This window comes from Anolis carolinensis, chromosome 3 (assembly GCF_035594765.1).
Source record: "Anolis carolinensis isolate JA03-04 chromosome 3, rAnoCar3.1.pri, whole genome shotgun sequence".
Classification (NCBI taxonomy): Eukaryota; Metazoa; Chordata; class Lepidosauria; order Squamata; family Dactyloidae; genus Anolis; species Anolis carolinensis.
The window spans coordinates 67,041,056-67,064,051 of NC_085843.1; the positions used below are offsets into that span (position 1 = coordinate 67,041,056).

Here is a 22,996-nt window from a genome sequence, read left to right on the forward strand (position 1 = left end):
GGGAAGTTGCTGCTAACTGTGAGAGAAATAAGGTTGTGAAACCACCCACTGCATGACTGTCAGCCTCCTCCCAGTAGACTCAAATCAAGGAAGGGCTTCATGAGAACCACCACTCCTCTTGATGTTCCTCCAGCAATAGCAAGGGTGTCCCTCTGGGCAGCTAAACCAGGCCATTCCAACTGGATGGCCCCCCATAAGGGTCTGCCTCCAGGGGCAAACCAAGAATGGGCAACTTGGAAGTCCCTAAACAGACTCAGAAATGGAATGGGCAGAGGAGTTGTTGTTTAAAGCTACGGAAAATGCGGTCACTGTTGCCCGCTTTTGGTCTAAAACTATTTAGCTGCTTGTGATTTCCTTTATTTCATCACTTTTAAATTTATTTATTATGCAATGCTTTTGACACAAAATAATAAAAAAACCCATGATGGCTGGGAAATCCATGATGGCACTGCCTTTCACTTCCCAAATAATTTTGTTAAACTGCTCAACTCCATCATAATTAGACATTCTACTTATACATGTCACATTTGGTGGGTGGCTGTGAGTTTTCTGGGCTGTATGGTAATGTTCCATTCTCTCCTGCTGTTGTGGCCACATCTATGGCAGGCATTCTCAGAGGTTGTGAGGTCTATTGGAAACTAGGCAAATGAGATTTATATATCAGTGGAATGTCCAGGGTGGGAGAAAGAACTCTTGTCTGTTTGAGGCAAGTGTGAATGTTGCAATTGGTCACCTTGTTTAGGATTGAATGGCCTTTCAGCTTCAAAGCCAAGCTGCTTCCTGCCTGGGGAAATCATTTGTTGGGATGTGGAAAATTTCAACAAAAAGGAGGAAACAATGAAAATAAACAAAATCTGGCTACCAGTATGAAAAACTAAATCAGGACACTAAATAAAGAACAACACTCAAAAAACAGGGAAATTCCAGGCATGAAACAATCAGGACCAGCTAACACCTCCCAACAAAAGATTCCCCCAGGCAGGAAGCAGCCAGGCTTTGAAACTGCAAGGCAATTCAATACTAATCAAGGTGACCAATTTCAACAATCACACTTGCCTCAAACAGCCAAGAGTTCTTTCTCCCATCCTGGACCTTCCATAGATATCTAAACCCTACTTGACTAGCTTCCAACAGACCTCACCACCTCTGAGGATGCCTGCCATAGATATGGCCGAAACATCAGGAGAGAATGCTCCTGGAACATGGCCATAAAGCCCAGAAACCTCACAGCAACCCAGTGATTCCGGCAATGAAAGCCTTCAACAACACTTGTCACATTTAATCTACATTTACTTGTTGTATTGGAATAATCACTGTGGTAACAAAAATGAAATAGAACGTTATTCCAACTAGCTGGGACACTGTGAGATAAAGACATCTCTTTAATTCCAAAGCAGTGTATAATATTTTGTGACAAATATTTTGTTATTTCACTGTAGTGTCACAATGGACCCCTCTCCAGTGGATATCTGAAAGGAACTTTCTCTACAAGAGTATGACAGAATGCTATGCTAAAGAGAGCATGTTATACTGAAATAGAAATAAGCCAAGACACTTTCTTTGGAGGACCAAGTCCTGGATATTGTATTACACTCACCATTTTGAACCTTTCACCATATGGTAAATCCACTACATGAGTTACAGTCATTATATGGTCAGTTTTCCTATCCATGTAGCTATTAGCTTTGAAGAAAATGACAAGAATGGAAGCGTCTTGCATGATAGGGTAATAGAGATAGAGATACGTATCTTTGCAGTCAAATTAATATGTACCTCTCAGTATTACTATTAGGAAGCATAAACAGCCTAAAGGCACCAAATCTGAGTAGCCCTTGTACTATTTAGATCACCAGTGAGTACCAGATGGAATAGACTATATTTCAGAGGAAGAAACTAGCAAAACCACCCATGAATATTCTTTGTCTAAGAAAACTATATGAAATTAACGGGGTCACTATAAATCAATACCTGACTTGGAAGGTGCACACAAACACATACACGTTACTGCTACAATTTCTGAATTTATGCTTCATTTACCAGAAAGTCTATAGTGCTGAATATATATAATATAAATATTATAAAGAGAAGTACCGTATAAACAACAATCACATTTTAAAATTATAGGGATACAAACTGTTCATCCAGCCTATGCAGTGGGATTTGTTCAGAGAGGTTTTGCTTATGCTGTCCTTGATAAATATTATTATTTATTTACAGCATTTATATTCCGTCCTTCCCACCCCGAAGGGGATTCAGGGCGGATCGCAACACACACATATACGGCAAACATTCAGTGCTATTGGACATACATGACAGACAAATAGATGGAGGTGTATCTTCATTTTTTCCAACTTTGGCGTCTGGAGGTTATGCTTGATTTTGGCCACGGGGTGTGCTCCATCCACTATGACGATGAGCCCTTTGATTGCAGAATTTTTCCTCCTTGTTCTTTGTTTGCCAACATTTTTTTATGGTGCTGTAAAATACCTTCCTGCTAAGAGGTGCCCAGTTTCTCTACTCACAGCTCAGTTGTTTTCAAACTGCTTAGGTGGACAGTGAGCTGGACTGACAGTCAGGTGCTCACTCCAACTCAGGTTTCAAATTGACAAGCTTCCGGTTGGCAATAGCCCATAGGATATCCAGATGTGGCAGAACCTTGTTGAAGATGATAACCAATTGTGGTGGTAAATCAACAATAAGACTCCCTGGAATGGGTGGAGATCATATTGCCCCCTACACCGATCTTCATGGAAACTTTAGGAATACCATTGGTAGTTAAAGTGCTTTAAAACTAATTCTAGTACTTTAATCTCAAGCTTAGATGTTATATAAAGCATCATGACCTAGAGCTACTTGGACAACAGCTAGGGCATTACTGGCATTATTAGGCACTTGCAAAGGCCTTATAGAACTTCCCTTCTCGTCTTTTTTGCTGTGTTTTTTATGTTCACTTATCCTTTCCTAAAATGTAAAGGTGACAAGAACTAGAAAAAGAAATATCTCCTCTCTCTTTCTGGGTAATGGTGTAACTTATTTGCCGATAAAATAGGGTAAGTGAATGAATAGTGGTGACAGTGGAAAAAGAGGGCTACTAGGGGAAGTGGATTTATTGCAGGCAACCTCTGTAAAAGCTCATTCAGACCTGGAGCCTACACTTATATCTGCTGAAGTTGAAGCCATGTCTTTTCTGCTGAGCTTTCTGGCAAAATATCATTTTACAAATGGATTTTTGATTAAGAGATAAGTGATTAGATGGTTTATTCACATTTCAAAGGATCCCCCCCCCCCCCACACACTTTTTCATTTTCTTTCTCTTTCCTCTGTCTCCTCATTTTCCTACAAAGGCAGCCTGAAGGTGCCAATTTCTTTAAAGTTCTGCAATAAGGAGACATTTGGCAATTTCTGCACCTCCTGCCCTAGTATTTCTTGAATCCATGTGTCCATTCATTTCCTTGGCTCACGTAATTTTTTACCATAAAAAATATGAGAAGAGGTAGATTCATTGAACAAATGTGATGGAAGAATTGTGCTGCTGCAAAGGTAAAAAAAACAATTTATCAGGATAGCATTATTAGAGGCTGATTATTTACTTAATGCAAGACAAACAAAACCATTTCCCCCCATCTACCATGTATGGCCTGTGGACTTTAAGACCCTCTGTATGCTTCATTTATCTGCTCATGTGTTCAAATCATAGCAGCTCTTTACTGATGAGAGGTTATGGTCTGTACCTCTCATCAGCATCATTCAACATAGAAAATCTAATGGGTTGTGTTCTGATTGTTCAAACCTTCTAGACCAGGTTTGGGCAAACTTCAGTCCTCCAGGTGTTTTGGACTTCAACTCCTACAATTCCTAACATTCCAAAACACCTGGATGGTCAAAGTTTCCCCATACCTGTTATAGACTCTACAGACTATTGTGTGGTAATTGTTATAGTTTTGGAAAGCATCATGTCTTAAGCTCACCTTTAAGCAGTTTTGTTTTACATATTACACATTTTCTTTGCACATTACTTATAATATGTACAGAATAAATGACAAAAGCAGTTCTATGTCTTCCACTATATACGGCATGCTTCCATTTGAATGTCTATACATTCCCAGTATAGTTTCAAGATAAATAACAGTAAGAAGCAAGAAACTGTGAAGTTTTCCATTAGCACTTAGACACCTGGTTACAACTTTTCGAACTAGGCTGAGATATGTAGTACCTATATTTAAATTATAGATGATATGAAGCTGAGAATGTATTTATAACCTATCTTTTCCCCACAAGTGACTTAAAGAATTTTTCAAATTAGAACAAATGTTACATACATACATATATACTATATATATATCATATAAAAGATCCATGTCAATGTCTGACATTTTAAAATAATTTAAAATGTACAACAAAATTAACATGTGATTTAAACACAGTACAATTAAAGGAATATAATACCATTCTTATAGTTCTTTCTCCCAAAATATTTGGTTCTTGAAAGCTTATCATAATGAAAAAGTATGTGCCAGTTGATGGAAGAAAATTAAGAAGAAGGGCATTTGAGCCTTCTCATGAAGGAAATTTTGGAGCCTACATGCAACCTCTGAGATGGCCCTCTCTCCCATTCCAACCGGGCCTCTCTACGAAGATGGTGAGCTGGAGAAAAGGGATCTCACATGACACATACCATATCATATTTCTTGTCTGTATGTGTATAAATTAGCATATGTATATTTTACACAATGATATCTTTTTGATGAATGGATTTTTATGTGTTATGAAAGCATTTCTTTTTTGTGATTTTTCCTCTCAGTATAAAACAGCTTGTCAATTTTGAAGAAACAGGGATGGGCATCTTCTTCTACATTACAGCCATTATTTATTATTATCCAACTCTGCAACTAAAAGGGCTAGACACATATATCAGCACATTTGCATTCTGGACTCCAGGATTTTGCAGACTCTGTCTATAGCATCTGCAATGGCTTCTCTGACATGGAAGTGGTGGGACATACAAAGTAAGAATTATCTTAGTGTGATTTGGGCTTTTTGGATACTCTCCATATAGAAATTGTAGCATTTTTTGGATGGTGAACCAACCAAAGGTCTTGAGATCTTAATATATGTCCAACTTTGGTACTCTGTGTATCCAAAACTGATTAATGCACCAAATTTGTGATCTCCACAAATGGGATTTGGGAGTTTTTTTATTTCTCAATCTAGCCAAATATCCTGTATTCTCTCAAGTCTCCCATCTTGCTTCACAGTAGTTTACACCATTTAAACATTTTTCTTTGTCTTATATCTTTTCTGGGCAGCTGCCCTTTTCCACACTGTGGTCATGTTATGAACAATGATTAGGAAAATAGGACATTATGCATGATGGGATCTTAGTTTGATATGAATTATTGTCTACATTCTGTATTTACAGTGCAATAGGTTAGAACACTTTGATCTGGAAGAAGAATAGCCCGTTAAAAAGTGTGAAAACAGGGCCAAGAAAAACTGCTGAGTGTTTCATAACCCATATTGCTGTCCCCTTAACATCATAAAGCACATAAAGTGATGATAATGCAGTTTGCAAAAAATGCAATTACTTTAAGTATCTGCTGGGCAGGAAAGAAGCGAGCTAATCTTATTACTAGCCACTTAACAACCAATATATTAATCAAACCTGTTGTGCCTTAATGACTGCTGCTCCCTCTTAGTTTATTTTTGCCTCTTTATTGGTGACAATTTTTGATGGTGTCAATGAACATTCTAACATTTATACCCCTCAGGTTGAGGTATCTGATGATAGAGGATAATTCAGTTGATACATACACCTTTTATTAACATAAACACTCTATTAATTGTAAAGAAAACACTGAAAAAATACTTTATGGGCCATTCTGGCTCAAGAATTCTGGGATTTTTCACCTCAAAGAACTCAATATGCTCTGAAAGAGGTGGTGCAATGTTTCTAGAGACAGTTCTTTGTGTGCAGCTAGCATATGCAAGTATATTTTATTTATTTATTTATTATTTAAACTTATATGCCGCAACTCCCCTAGGGCTCGGGGCGGCTTACAAGAAAGGCTAAAATCTAACAATTAAAAAACATCTTTAAAATATCTTTAAAAAATAAAAAAAATCTTAAAAACACTCCTCCAGGGCTCGGAGTGGCTTACAAAAATATTGGATAAAGAAGCACATCAGATGTTAGAATCACAGAACTATAGAGTTGAAAGTGACCCCCCAAGATTTATCCAGTCCAATATTTCAACTGTGGCAATCCACTGCAATGAAAACATCTCTGATGCCTGTCCAACCTTTGTTTAAAATTTCTAATAAAGGAGATATTCAGCACCTTCCAACATAATCCATTCCAATGCTGAACAATGTACTATCAGGAAATTCTTCCTAATTTTAGTTGTCATTTTAAACCATTCTAGTTGTAATTTGAATCCATTGGTTAGATTCCATTAAGAACAGTAGCAAGCTACCCTGATTCATCTTTCACATGGTAGTCCTTCAGATATTTGCAGATGTCTATCATATCACATTGCGAAAGTGAGCAGCCTCAGGAGAAGGCAAAAACAACCCACATCTGAACAAATTTGTGCAAGAAAACCGTATAAGTTCACCTGAAGTCGTAAAGGATAACAATTATTGTATATACTTGAGTATAAGCTGACCGAATATAAGCCGAGGCGACTAATTTTACCACAAAAACTGAGAAAATGTATTGACTCAAGTATAAGACAAGGGTGGGAAATTCAGCAGCTACTGGTAAACTTCAAAAATAAAAATAGATACCAAAAAATTACATTAATTGAGGCATCAGTAGGTTAAATAATTTTGAAATATTTACATAAGACTGTAATTTAAGATAAGACTGTCCGACTCTGATTGCTGGATATACTTGAGTATAAGCCAACCCGAATATAAGCCGACCAGGATCCTTACTCAAGTATAAGCTGAGGGGGGCTTTTTCAGCCCTATAAAGGGCTGAAAAACATGGTTTATACTCAAGTATATATGGCATATCAGCTCAGTCTTCTCTTCTCTAGGATAAACAACTCCCCATACCATTTTCCCTGTAAGTTGGTTTCCAGACCTTGGATCATTTTGGTGGTGGTCCTCTGTAAATGCTCTGGTTTGTTTATATACTTCTCAAACCCCTTGCTCAGAAGTGGGCATACTATTCCAAATGCCTAGAACAACGTTGGCTTTTTGGCATAACTTAACACTATTTATGCATTTACTTCAAGATCCTTTTCATACATGCCGCTATCAAGCTAAGTGTTATCCATCCTATATTTGTGCAGTTGATTTTTCCTCATAAATGTCACACCTTATATCTATCTAATGTAATGCTTATGGATACTGCATATACATTTAATCAGTGCCAACTCTTTTGATGTTACGTGAGCCACTATTCCATTTGTAGTTAATGTGTGTGTAATCCCATGAGGAACTAATGGGGTCAGCCTCCCATGTATCTGGGTCATTTAAGGGGTAAAGTAGCCTCCACACAATTGGAGTAACATTTAAAGGTGCATATTTACATATGCTAAGATGCACTCTGCCTTTATTATTCTCATTTTACACCAGAGCCCTGATAGTTACACAGAAATCCTGACCAATTAAAGATCCACCAGCAATCATTTAGGGCAAGCATATCCAGGTTGCTGCTTCAGGCTAATTAGGATGGCAGACAATGTCCTATACCTCTCTGGGAAATATTGTAAGTATGTAGTCTTATACTCGAGGATCAATTGAAACCATTTCCCAGTGTGGTTCAGTTTTAGACAACAGCTAAAGTTCAACCAGGATTTTAAGTTATGATTTGTGTATTCTCTTCTTATGTTTTCTAGAGTAGCTGCATTAGTCGCTTCTACCAAAATGAGGAATCTTGTGGAACCTTTAAGAATAATGGTATACTATCAAATGAGATTTCATAGATTTTTGTATCCATGTCTCAGATACATTGGAGCAAATGCATTATAATCCATTAAATCTCATATTATGTTTTATTGCTAATATGTCATAATTAATCATGGACTAACTCAGATGAAATAAATAATGCTAATATAAAATCACCCTAATATTCCAATTTAGGAAAAGCAAGTAGATTATCTGGTAGTGACCCTCTGATGCTGAATAGTAGATCTGCCCCTCTACATCTGAAGCAAAACCCAGCTATTTGAGCTGGATTCCAAAAGGTTATTGTTCTTCCTCTTCATCGTTCTCAATTACACATTGTGTTGGTCAGTTTAACTAAAGAACCATGTGACACATTTCTTCCAACAAACTGTTTCCTCTGATTCACCCGAGGCAATAGGTCCTCCTGCTTAATTGAATGTAATCCCCAAGAGAGAGGCACCCAATGAATTTAATCAACCTATGGTGATAATTAGTGACAACACATGGTGATAATTGGAGGAATTAATAGTGTTTGGTGAAATCACTTGAAAAAATAGTAAATTGTGATCTGTTTTTGGAAACAATGTTTCCTTTTGCCAAAACCCCCACCAGTGAACAGCTGAAATGTTGCCAGATCAACCAAAGATCAGTCAAAAGCTACCAAAAATCAAACCAGAATGACTATTAACTTCAGATGGGTCTATACAACACATTTTTCTCTATAGTCAATGAACACTTAAACCATTTAGGACCCTTCTACTCTGCCATAAAATCCAGATTATTAAATCAAATAATCCAGATTATCTGTCTTTGAATTGGATTATATGGCTGTGTAGACTCATATAATCTGGATTGAACTGGATTATATGAGTCTGCACAGCCATATAATCCAGTTAAAAGAAGATAATTGGTATTATATGGCAGTGTAGAAGGGGCTATGATCATTTAATGTGATGCACAATAATCACCTGCATCTGAAGAACCAAGCAGAAGAATTTAAAGTGTGAATGTCCGTCCATATACATTTGTCTTAATGATGTTAGTTAGGAGTGCTTCAGTAATAGCTACAACATCATAGCTACAACAACATTCTTGCAAATATTCATTTTACTTGTTGAAAATAGAATAAATATATTTTTTGTGTTTCAAGTAGACATTTCTAAGATAGAATATACCTAAAAGTGCTACTTTTGGCAAGAGAAAGCGCCTGAACATGGTGCAATGTCTGAGTTCAGTTTAGGTTCCAGATTCAATAATGATTCATTGGGAGGTGTACTTGTAGATATCTTTCAAAGTCACATGCACCACTGTTTTAAGATACAGGGACGCTAAAAACTACCTTTAGAGAATTTCCCCGTAAGAAGAGTTTGGGCGGTCTGCCATTACCGATCCTATAATTTACAACCATAAGGTCCATATGAACAAAAGGGGTTCATGGGAGGAGACATTTATCACTGAAACAACTAAGTGGGCCTCACTTTCATTTTATAGCATTTTAAATGTATAGAGTAGAACTCTTGCCAGAAAGCAGACATTTTCCAATTAAAGGAAAAAGTAACGCTGACAGAATCTTAATAGTTTGGCACACAATTGCTTTCAGGAAATACTGTAATGTATCATTTTTCCTCTCAGTATGGCCACAACCAATTAGGGCAACAAGTAAAACAGTGTTTCATTTGCTCCTTCAACATTATATCCATTTTTCTGGTTGAATAACCATTTACTTTGTATCGATTCAGGTAATTGTGCTTGTGCATTTTTTCGGGAAATCCACGAATGCTAAAGTGCTGATGAACCTGTTTCTGTCGGATGTTCAAATGAACTCTGATCCTAATAGGTACTTATATCTAAAGAACTTCCCTTTCTCAGGGCTCTTTTTTAATTGTAAATGAACAATAGACAAATTTTGATTCATATAGGAAGTTACACTTTAAGTTTTTGATGAGGAATCCATGGCATTTAAGTTGTTGGACATCAGCTTCCATTGGCATTCATCAGTGGCACAAAGCAGTAGACTCCCTAGCACAAACTATGTCCTCAGTGTTTTGTCTTTAGACAAACACCCATACCTTGGGAAGTTAAACTTGTCCATGTTAGTCCACACTCTAGTTACATCCTGAATAGACTACTGCAACATGCTTTACATGGGGTTGCCTTTGAAGACTGCTCAGAAGCTTCAAATGCTCCAACGGGCAGTAGTCAGATTGCTCACCACAGCGGGGTACAGGAAGCATACAACCCCTCTGTTACGTCAGCTCTATTTGCTGCCAATCTGCTACCAAGCACAATTCAAAGTGCTAGCTTTAGACTATAAAGCCCTAAACTTTTCTGGCCCAGCTTACCTGTCCAAACGTATCTCCTTCTATGAACCATCTTGGAATTTAAGATCGTCCTGGGAGGCTCTGCTCTCAGTCCTGCCTTCCTCACAGGCAAGATTGGCGAAGACAAGAGACAGGGCCTTCTTAGTGGTGGCCCTTCAGCTATGGAATTCCCTCCTCAAGGATATTAGAACAGCCCCCTCCCTCCTGATCTTCTGGAAGAAACTGAAGACATATCTTTGTGACCAAGCCTTTGGAGAACTGGGGCACTAGACATATGGAATGGTGTGCAATGACTTTTGCAACGGTCCGGATTATGCTTATGGATTACATGATTAATGGTGAATGTACTGTTTTAAAATGTTTTGTTTTAATGTATTTCACAATTCCCTTTTAATGTCAATTTGAATTGTGTATTATTTTTAAGGCATTGAATTGCCTATGTGTAAGGCTGCCTTGAGTCCCCTCTGCGGTTGAGAAAGGTGGTGTAGAAATGCCATTAATTAATTAATTAATTAATTAATAAACACATATACATGGCAAATGGCTACATTTAGGGGACAGTATTACTTTTCAGGCCACAATGTCATAGATTATATTATAGGTCCTCAGCAACATATGACTCTGAAGCACTGCAGTATCTCATCCTGGTATGTGTTAATACAGAGAGAACTGAAAACTTCTGAGCCGATGAGCCTCATGTAAGCAAAGTACAAATGTCTTATTCCTTTCTTTAATCAATATATCAAGGTGACAGGTTCACTGGATTGATTGCTATGAATTTCCTTGTAATATGAGGACTATCCAAACTGATAAACCAGAAGAGGTAACATAAATATTGCTGAACTCGGGATCCGTCCATCTGTCAAGATTTCACCACTCTTGTCGACCCATCATGGAATTAAAATTCTATAAAAGTGAACCTCTTAAAGCAACAAAGACAGATCAAGAATTTTGCAAAACCAACAGCTTCAGAATGAATAGTTGTTTAAAATGTTACTTTTGATTGGTGTTGGGGAGAGATTAAAATAATGGAACTTGATATGGTGGAGAATCTTGTATATAACACCTCTGAAAAGAACTATAAATGGGAAATTCCCCCCCACCCCCACCCCATAAAATGACATTTGATACCTCTGTATGATAAATATTGAAGAAGACCTAGTGGTTTTTTATTTTAAATTCACAGACTCCAGCAGGACTTAATGAGAGACAGACCTCTCTGCATTTTTGTAGAGCCAGTTTATTAAGTGTGTGGATAATTGGTTCAGCAAACTAATCATTTATATGTTTTCCTTCATGTGTTCTCCATGAGATGGGCCTATGGGTTGATTGAATGCTGGGAAACACAGCAGTAGATTTACTTGATATTACTGATCTGTATGGCTACTCCCTCTGTATTATTATTCTATGATATGAAATACACTGATATATTGGTTATTTTCTATTTTAGCTATCTATTTTATTTTGCAGGAATTTTCTTATTCAATTATTATACTATTCATTTATAACAACTCTGCTTGACAAATACTTACTCTTATGGAAGTAATAAGAAATTTTTTAATACTCTTGCAATAAAGACCTGTTGTGAGATTTGTTTTTCTGTCATTGTAATCTAAGGAATTCCTTGGAGTTGAAAAAGATGCTAACTGGAAGACTTGTCTTTGTTTATTGTTATCTGAATTGTCATAATATGTATATTTGAATGTTATTAGCTATAGTCTATATTAACATTTACATTAGCTGTTACTATCATTGTTTTTTTTCTTTTTTACTTTGATGTGCTTTATCATTATTATTGTCCTGTATTGATATTTTGTTATACTGATTTTGATAGTATTTTACATTCATCATTATCCCTGTCATTCATACATACTGATCACATTGTATACACAGATCTATAATCACTTTTTTGAGTTTTCATACTTTGGGTGATGTATATGCTTTATTATTTTCAATTACATGTGCTTATCATACATTCATCTGTTTGTCTGGCCAGCTGTTACTCTTAAATTCTGAGGTCAGTGACTATGTCTGGGAAGAATATTTGTATTCTGAGATAAAGAGAGTAAATATGCAATGCCTTTAATAGTCATAATCTAGCCATATGACTTAAATTGATTTAAGGAGCCATTCCTTGGCCCGCCAAGTGAAAAACAGAATGCCAGTAATGTATAGTGATTCGTAGCAATATAATAATATTCCTATAGGGCTTTTTCCTATTTGGAAAGAGATACAAGTGTGGCTTCATGTGTTGTCAAGGATGCTATGACTGGCACTTAGTTTTTAAGATTGCATGCTGAAACAATGAGGACAAAACTGTCAGTCTAGATATCAAAGGAAAAAGATGCATCTGAAATAAGAGGTTATTCATTTCTGTCAGTTTCTCTTACTAATGAATACAGAGTACAGTTATGGAATTATGCTGCTGCAGGAGTTTTTGAAGAGACATAATGTAATGTGATTCATCCTAAAATGCAGATTAAATCCCATTGATGGCACACGCTGCAGTAGAACATTAGTAGTACTTAATGCAACTCATCTCAAGCTTGGCTTCTGGAAATGATCAAACTTCTGGCAATGTGATAGAATAAGATGATTGCTACTCCTGTGATATATCATGGAGCAGTCAAAATGTGACAATAGTGATGTCCTCTTTCTATTAGATCACTATTCCACTTTCTGTTGTATTAGAAATTGCATGCAACATTTAAATAGTTATTGCCGTTTATAGATAAAACAGCCTGCATTGTTCTGTATATCTGCAAATATGCCTATGAAGTTAATGTTATAATTCAAAATGCCTGGGACCAGAACGGTTTTTGGATTTTGGATTGTTTGGGAGTTTGGATTACCTATATTTGCATCTATATCTTGGAGAAGGGGTCCAAGTCTGAAAATAAGTTATGTTTCATATATACCTTATACACATAAAGGTAATTTTATATAATATTCTACATAATATTTTGCATGAAATTAAGTTTGTGTAAACTGAACCTTCAGAAAGCAAAAGTGTCATTATCTCAGCCACTCAGGTGGACAATTTTGCTTTTTGAACTATTTTGTATTTTTAAATTCTGGATAAGGGGGGATACTCAACCTGTAGTTTAGAAACACACTGTGTTTTCATCCCCCCCACACACCCCCTTTTCTACTGCTCCCTTAGACTCTTTCATCAGCCTTACCCCCAATGGACTACTTGTGCAGCCTTCTTAATTTTAAATCCATGAACTCTTGGAATCAATCCTATTATTTTCATACTGTAAACAATTGGCCATGCTATAGCATGGAAGAACGGTCACTTTCGACCCAGGGAGAAGCGCAACAGAGTTTTTGCGACCCTGGAGAGGAATAGGTGTGGTAGTCTTCAGGACAGACCTCCCAGCCTTAAGGTCCTGCTTTTGAACGCCAGATCCGTCAACGGTAAAACAGCTGTTATCCAGGATTTGATCCTGGACGAGGGGGCGGATCTGGCATGCATCACCGAGACGTGGTTGGACGAGCAGGGTGGTGTGAATCTCACTCAGCTGTGCCCACCAGGTTTCGGGGTGCATCAGCAGGCCAGGGCTGGGGGGCGGGGAGGAGGAGTCACGGTGATTGCTCGGCAGTCCATCGCCCTGATCAGATGCGCCGTTCCGCAGTCTTCGAGGTTTGAGTGTGTCTTCCTGAAGGTGGGAGCCCGAGACAGCTTGGGGATTCTGCTGGTGTACCGTCCACCCCGCGACCCAGCAGTCTCTCTGTCCGAGCTAGCAGAAGTGGTCTCCAATTCGGCCCTGGTCTCCCAACAACTCATAGTTTTGGGGGACTTTAATATTCATGCCGAGACCACTTTGACAGGTGCAGCTCAGGATTTCATGGTTGCCATGACAACCATGGGGCTGACTCAAGTTATATCTGGGCCCACACATCAGGCGGGACACACGCTGGACCTTGTCTTCATTGTGGACGGTGGGACAGTCAGAGTGGAAGAGCAAAATATTCTTCCATTGTCATAGTCTGACCATCATCTGATCTGTTTGAGTTTCGCCGTGTCTTCTAACCTCCGCAGGGGTGGTGGACCCATTAAGATGGTCCGCCCCAGGAGGCTGATGGATCCGGATGGACTCCTGAGGTCTCTTGGGGATCTTCCTGTTCTGGAGACTGGCGATCCTGTTGATGTCCTGGCTGATCGTTATAACAGCCAGTTGGCAAGGGCACTTGACACGATCGCTCCCGAACGTCCCCTTTCGCTGCGTAGAGTCATGTCGACTCCTTGGTTCACTGAGGAGCTGGCCGTGATGAAGCGTGCGAGGAGGGGACTAGAGTGCATCTGGAGGAAATCTCGGGATGTGTCTGACCAAGCACGGGCGAAAGCCGCTATTAAGGCTTACTCCGTGGCTCTGCGAGCAGCCAGGAAAGCTTTCACAACTGCCCGCATAGCGTCTGCGGCCAATAGGCCATCGGAGTTGTTCCGAGTTGTTGGGGAGCTCCTGCGGCCTCCTGAGACCCAGGGGCTCCCTGATGACTTGGCAACTAGGTGCAGCGATTTTGCGCACCACTTTGCAGGCAAAGTTGCTCAGATACGCCATGAGTTGGACTCCAGCTTAATTGTAGTTCCAGTGGAGGTAACCGAGGCACCTGTCTGTCCGATTTTGTGGGATTCTTTCCGGCTTGTTCTTCCGGATGACGTGGAGGGGATTCTTGGGTCTGTGAGGGCGACCACTTGTGCTCTGGATCCTTGTCCCTCTTGGCTGGTTAAGCAGGCCAAAGAGGGGTTGTTGGATTGGTTTGTGGCTATAATAAATGCCTCCCTGGGTCAGGGGTCATTTCCATCTTGTTTTAAGCAAGCGGTGGTAAAGCCGCTACTAAAAAAGACCTCGCTAGACCCATCTGTATGTAACAACTACAGACCAATTTCCAACCTCCCGTTTTTGGGCAAGGTTCTGGAGCGGGTGGTGGCCACGCAGCTCCAGGAGTTCCTCGATGACACTGATTTTCTGGACCGCTCGCAGTCTGGCTTCAGGCCTGGGCACAGTACTGAGACGGCTTTGGTCGCCCTGGTGGATGACCTCCGCAGGGAACTGGACAGGGGGAGTGTGACCCTGCTGGTTCTCTTGGACATCTCAGCGGCTTTCGATACCATCGACCATGGTATCCTTCTGGGGAGGCTCTCCGGGATGGGACTCGGTGGCACTGTTTTGCAGTGGCTCCAGTCCTTCCTGGAGGGCCGTTCCCAGATGGTGAAGCTGGGGGACACCTGCTCGGACCCCTGGCCTTTGACCTGTGGGGTCCCGCAAGGGTCTATTTTATCCCCCATGCTTTTTAACATCTACATGAAACCGCTGGGAGAGGTCATCCGGAGTTTTGGAGGGTGTTGCCATCTCTACGCAGATGACACACAAATCCACTACTCGTTTCCACCTGACTCCAAGGAAGCCCCTCGGGTGCTGAACCAGTGCCTGGCCGCTGTGGCGGACTGGATGAGGAGAAACAAGCTGAGGATCAATCCTGACAAGACAGAGGCCCTCCTGGTCAGTCGCTCGTCGGATCGGGGTATTGGGTGGCAACCTGTGCTGGACGGGGTTGCACTCCCCCTGAAATCACAGGTCCGCAGTTTGGGGGTCCTCCTGGATTCAGCGCTGACGCTTGAAGCGCAGGTGTCGGCGGTGGCCGAGAGGGCTTTTGCACAACTCAAACTTGTGCGCCAACTGCGACCATACCTCGTGAAGTCTGACTTGACCACGGTGGTCCATGCCTTAGTTACCTCTAGACTGGACTACTGTAATGCGCTCTACGTGGGGCTTCCCTTGAAGACGGCCCGGAAGTTACAGCTGGTCCAACGTTCGACCGCCAGACTAATAACGGGGGTGAGTTACAGGGAGAGATCTACTCCCCTGTTTAAGGAGCTCCACTGGCTGCCGTTCATCTTCCGGTCCCAATTCAAGGTGCAGACCATCATTTATAAAGCCCTAAACGGTTTGGGACCCGCCTACCTTCGTGACCGTATCTCCTACCATAAACCTGCCCGACCTCTCCGATCATCAGGGGAGGCCCTCCTGTCGCCACTACCTATATCTCAGGCTCGCCTTGTGGGAACAAGGGAGAGGGCCTTTTCTGCGGTGGCCCCTCGCTTGTGGAACTCGCTGCCCATTGAAATCAGGCAAGCCCCCACCCTTTTAGCCTTCAGGAAAGATTTAAAAACATGGCTCTTCCGGTGTGCTTTCGGAGAGTAAATGTTCTATGCTACTTCCCCCCGATATTTATCCTCTAGACTGGTTCACTATCTGATGTCCCGTCCCTCGAGGTTTTATTCTGATCCCTTTCTCACCCAGAGTTTTAATTTTTAATCTAGTTTTTAAATGTAGTGTTCATGCGGCCCGCTCTTGTTATATTGCTGTTTTGATCTTATGTTGTACTGTTTATTTTATGTAATGTATTATTTAATTGTATTATGTTATGGTTTATTGTATTGTCTTGGGCATGGCCCCATGTAAGCCGCCCCGAGTCCCCATTGGGGAGATGGTGGCGGGGTATAAATAAAGTTTTATAGCCATTGTCTTCAGAGGCAAGTTATAAGAGAACTAATAAGGCCATGAAAGATTTCTTGTAGCACAGGCATGGGCAAACTTCAGCCCTCCAGGTGTTTTGGGCTTCAGCTCCCATAATTCCTAACAGCCAGTAGGAATTGTGGGAGTTGAAGTCCAAAACCCCTGGAAGGCCGAAGTTTGCTCATGCCTGTTGTAGCATCTTAAAGATGAATAGACATGTAGCATGCACTTTCACAGATTACTGTCCATTTACTAATGACAGCTGGATAAAGTGTTATGTTCAGGTTGTATTTTTTTTTGTTTGTTTCTGGCTCTGTGATATTATAGATGCCTATTTGGATATGGGTATAGTCATATTGATGGCATGAAACAACCTTTGGGAATCTATTGTTGGTTTGGTTTTTTGTTTTTTTTACTTTTACTATCGCTTCCTGAGAATCTGCTGTTGAATCCCAGGAACTAGTACCCCAGGTGCATCAAACAGTGCAGTGTATATCACAAGAAACAAAGTCCATATATAAGGGGTTGTATAAGTCCAAAGCACCTGTCCATACATAATTTACTGTATGCCATTCTAGCCAACCTTTGTCTGGGATTACGTTCCTTTTCAGAACATTTTTGTATTCACTATGATTGACGTGTTTAATCCAGATTCAGTTGGCTGGCCCTGGGTAGGAGGCAAACATTTTGTCTACTAATAAGTCAGTGTTGTTTGATCTTTCCTAGTTTCAGTCATGCTCACAATAGGAACTGACATAGAAATTCATTCTCTCAAGGGCATGAAATCCTTATCATTCCACAGAGTAAAAGGAATGAAGTGTACCCTTCCTTTTTTTCAGTTCAGAAAAAAACCTATGCTTGATATCAGAAAGTGTGGGAAGCATTTGATTAGTATTTTAGAACAATGTCATACTAATGACCTATTGCTGCCTGTGGTGACTAAATTGTCTCAATGGGAGAGCCAAATTCAAATTCCCAAGTAGCCATGAAAGTCACTGCATCACTGTGGACCACTTATTTCTAAAATTGTCTTATTTCACTCGATTATACTGAGGAGGAAAAGTGCATTAGAGAATCATAGATATCTCATTGACTTCCTTGTGAAAAGATTGGGATATACAATAGAGTCTCACTTATCCAACACTCGCTTATCCAACGTTCTGGATTATCCAACGCATTTTTGTAATCAATGTTTTCAATACATCGTGATATTTTGGTGCTAAATTTGTAAATACAGTAATTGCTATGTAGCATTACTGCCTATTGAACTACTTTTTCTGCCAAATTTGTTGTATAACATGATGTTTTGGTGCTTAATTTGTAAAAACATAACCTAATTTGATGTTTAATAGGCTTCTCCTTAATGTCTCCTTATTATCCAACATATTTGCTTATCCAACGTTCTGCTGGCCCGTTTATGTTGGATAAGTGAGACTCTACTGTACATATAAGTACAGTTCCACCTTAAGTCTACCTTAATAACCAGTAATTTCTAATGAACAAAAAAGGATTTATATCTGTGTACATACATTTAGAATTGTTTTGTGAAGCAGATGAAATGTTTGGGGGACCAGACAGGACAGTGTAGTGTGAAGTGAAAATTGTGAGGCCCATGGATCCACATGTTGCTGTAAGGGCTTTTTGCAGACCTTCCTTCAATTTTTGCATTTGAACAACCTTGCCCCATCAGTCCATTGTTGTTTCTGTGAACATGGATCATATCCAACCATTGGAGTGGAAACAAATCCTTAAAACCTTCATAGCTGTCCGCTCCTGATAGAACTCAAGCAAGATACATTATGAGACATCCTTAGAGAAATAGTGATACTAGTCTTATGTATCAGGGAATAATGGGTTTTTTGATCTTTTATGTAAGATTATGTATTTTCTCATCTGGGTTTAAGAATTCATGATTGCCTAAAGTAGTTTAGCTCTATCTAATGTTCTTTCCCTGCTCTTTCCCTTATGTTTCTGGCTACCTACTGTGTTTCCTTCTGTGAAGTCAATACCAAATAATTATTGACAAAAATTATATTTGTGTGTGTTTGTTTGTTCAGAATAAGTCAATAAGCTCAATTAGACTAAGTTTGATGAGATGCTAGGAAATGTATTTGGATTGCTGCCAATATTTTATTTCCTCGCTGCATAAAGTAGTACATTGGAATTGTTGTCAGTATACAAAAATATGTGATAAGTTCAAATAGGTGAAAGATTTTCCTAGTTCAAAGGGAAATGCAAAATAATATTTGGTGGAGGTGAAAAATCCTAAAAATCATTTCTAGAAATATGAAATACTCATACTGTCCATTGGGCAGGAGGGTGGGTCACACTGAGATGAAGTAGACTGGACGGGATATGGAGCAGCCTCAAAAAACTTACTATTCCATCTCCATGGAGGTTGGGCCTCCATGAAGGAGTCAGACTTGGTTGAGCCCAACCACATGATAGGGTGGAGCAGCGAGGTTTTTGAGGCTGCTCCATCCCCTCCCCTCCAGTCTACTTCATCTTGGCATGACTCACCCTCCTGACCTATGGACAGTGTGAGTATAAGCTGGTCATGCAAGGTCCAGGTGAGAATCCCCCAAAGTTGCATCTGTGTGTGTGTGTGTGTGTGTGTGTGGTGGCCCCCCAATCTTGCATTTGGGGGTGTGGGAATTGGCTTAGGATGGAGACATTAAAATAGGTTTACTTGAATCATTTAATAAGATTCCAAGGGATGGTAAAGGTTAAATAATCATGGTAGGCACCATGGTACCCCCCCCCCCTTTTGGGGTTGAAGGGTTGATTCCCACAATTGATTCCCTATAAGTTTTCATAAAATGGAAGCTACACTTGGGTCTGAAATGAGGGCTTTCTCTCTGGTTTGGGAGGGAGTGCACCCAAGATGGTCTTCCAGCTATGATTGGCTGAGAGGTGCTGCCAAATAATTTTGGCCGGCCTTTGGGATCCTTGGTGTATGCATCACCTTAAAAGAGGTTAGAGGGAGTGATACCTGACCCAGGGACAAGGCTCACTAGGTGGCCAATAACCCATGTTCAACAGATATCCTTGTACAGGTTATTCCAAGATCTTTTAATAAATAGGCCAGAAAATGACCCTTTAGATCCATTTTCTTTTCTTTATTTCATGGTGAGGGTTCAATATCCAGTGTGATCAAATACCCAGTAAATACTACCATATATAATGGTGAAGTCAATGGGTTTTGACATCTCCCCCATATACCTATGGAATGAAATCGGTCTAGGAATCCCATTTCTCCTAGAATTATGTTTCAATAGATACACATTCCTGCAGTAACATCAAAATAATATAAAAGCAAGAAAAAGATGAGGCAGTGGTCAACACTGGTGGCCAAGTAACAATTTATGAAAGGACATTTGAAGAGTTCTGACATTAGTTCAGGATATTAACAATTTTGTTCTTGCAGAATTTGAACCTATTATTTATAAAACCAAGAGAGAAATAAATACATGCCAACACTTTAATAAATATGTCATGCTTTTGATATGGTACTTGATGACATTTCACACTCAGTTTGGTAGATATTAAAGCTTCTGATCTAAATCATGCTTTCATGGGAAACTAGGAAAAGAACATTAAAAACAGGGTTTTTTTCCCTTGATGTTTACATGACTTTCCTTTTTCCTAAATAGTTTGGAGTATTTTTCTTGTAAATCTGAACTCTACAGCATATTCATAATATGATAAATTATTATAAAATGCACTTTAAAGATTTTTATTATGTATTTTGCTGTACACATAATTACGCATGTAATTATGAATATTAGATAAATACAAGATTCGTTCTTTATAAATAATTGGAATTATGTCTTACCATTGGTGGAGTCCCATATCAAGTGTCAAAGACTACAGATTTATTTTGGATTCTGGATTGGAGCTACAGATGTCCATATGTGGTTGAGGAAATAGGGAACCACATATTGTAATTAGGGAAGTATATTTCTGTAATTCTGAATCAGAGTTAGAATATATATGTAACTAATTAATGGGTGTGTGTGTCCAACATTCTTACAGTATAATACCCATGAAGCAGTGGAAATTAATTTGTAAAAAAGCAACGTAAATAATATAATAACAAATGAAAACAATAAAAGAAAATCAGATTTGGCGGACAAATAGCCCTCAAAAGGAAATAATTCAAATCATTACCTATTTTATATACTGTACCTTTAAAGACCCCTTTTAAAAGTCATTAAATATAATAAAGTGGGTTCTTAGTTGTGACCAAAACTTGCATTTATCCAGACAATTTGTAGGCAACGGAAGTCCGTTATTTCTATAACACTTTTTGCCTTTGGCTACTTGATTTAATTCTGCATTAGAAGATAATTCTGAAAAATTTGGCCAAGGAATTCTAATATATACCCAGTCAAAATTACTGGGTATTGGAATCAACAATGTTTCTGCAAAAGAATCTACTTACTAGCTTATTGGCACTGTGCACTCCAGAATTGAAATGTTATATATTATAATGTAAAATTTACATCCAGAGAGAACTGTTTCTCACTGGTTATCTAATTACCATTATACCCATTATATCTATGTTGTGATACTTATTTATTATTTATTTATTTACAGCATTTATATTCCACCCTTCTCACCCTGAAGGGGACTCAGGGCGGATCACATTACACATATAGGCAAACATTCAATGCCTTTTAACATAGAACAAAGACAAGACAAACATAGGCTCCGAGCGGGCCTCGAACTCATGACCTCCTGGTCAGAGTGATTCATTGCAGTGATTCATTGCAGCTGCTCTCCAGCCTGCGCCACAGCCCGAGCCCGAGCATAGCAAGATAATTACAATACATTTGGGAAAACAATCAAGGGATGGTAAGGTTGGTGCCCCAGTATGTTTGACATAGGTTTTTGAGCCAATCACCATGGCTGTTTATATTTACATTATTATTATTATTTTTCATTTTAAAGGTCAAAAGATATGCTATGGTGATTCAACACATCCCTGCTACATGATCGCCTATTTTCAAGATTTGTCCAGACGTGTGGGTTTCCAGGAGGCTCGCCAAGGCTGTGAAATGGAAGGTGGAGTGCTCCTAAGTCTTGAAAGTGAAGCAGAACAGAAGCTGATCGAAAGTATGTTGCAGAACCTCACAAAGTCAGGCCCTGGGATATCTGATGGGGATTTCTGGATTGGGCTATGGAGAAGTGGTGAAGGTCAAACTACATCAAGTGCCTGCCCTGACCTTTACAAATGGACAGATGGAAGCAATTCTATTTTCAGGTAAATGTTGGTGAGATCAGGTTTTTTAACTGAAAAGTTATTCAGACCAAAGAGATTAATTGTGGCAGGCATGGGGCTCCCATTGTCAAAGGGACAGTGACCCAACTCATGGTTTTAGGTTAAATTTTGAAAATGAAACTTAAGTGCTCAATCCTACCACCACCTCCGCATAGGCTCAATATTTTGGATACCTCCTTTCAAGGTTGGATTAAAACCCAGGGCAGGCCACAACCCCATTTTCATGGGCCAAGAGGCAGAATTATTAAGAAACAGACTAGACAGTAGTCTAGGGCTCATATTGTTAGAAAATTCAAAACCTCTGAAGCCACCAGTAAATGTTGATTAGAATCTTGACAGCAAGAAAGAATGTTTCATAGAATCAAAGAGTTGAAAAAAACTATAAGGACCACCCAGTTCAACTCCTGTTATTCTGGAATACACAGTCAAAGCACTCTTGATATATGGTTGTCCAGACTGTGTTTAAAAATTTCCAAAGGAAAGTCCGCAATTCTCCAAGGCAACATATTCTTTCTATCTTACATTATTTTTTTTGTTCCACAATCCCCTTGTTCAAACAGTATGTTTAAGAGCCCATACTTTTTGGCTTTCCGTCTATTTTATTAATATCTAATATATCTAAGAAGTGTGTTAGATTCTCATTAAGAAATGTCCATCAAGCCATTCTATCCATTTGGAAATTCTTGAGGAACAGAGAATATGGCCTAGAGATTAAATTCATTGTAAAATGGTTAGCGTTTGTTTTAAATCTTGGATATGTCCAAATGTCAAGAAAAAGCAAACACAATGATACCGATAAACCTGGTTATACTACTTAAAACCATGATAGCTGAATTCTGTACAGTTTGAGGAATTTTCAAGGGTAGCCTATTGTTTAATGCATTTTTGATACTCTGGATTTTGTTAGAGACTTCAACCTTGAGACTCATAGCATGCAGTGTAGTATTAGGATTCAGCAGTAGAGAAAAGTT

At 39.3% G+C, this 22,996-nt stretch overlaps 1 protein-coding gene across 10 annotated transcripts in view; it reads left to right on the plus strand.

The window, feature by feature from the left end:
• chodl (chondrolectin) overlaps positions 1 to 22,996 on the plus strand; it is a 161,664-nt gene that overhangs the window by 131,179 nt on the left and 7,489 nt on the right. For 5 of the 10 annotated variants that reach the window (XM_008107641.3, XM_062975018.1, XM_008107642.3 and 2 more), the window contains one exon: positions 21,695 to 22,007. In XM_008107641.3, coding sequence (XP_008105848.1) covers positions 21,695 to 22,007 — 313 coding nt within the window. Of the gene's footprint in view, positions 1 to 1,439; positions 1,621 to 4,954; positions 5,007 to 21,694; positions 22,008 to 22,996 lie in introns of those variants that run through there. The other 5 variants (XM_062975021.1, XM_062975020.1, XM_008107639.3 and 2 more) reach the window with 5 other exon arrangements.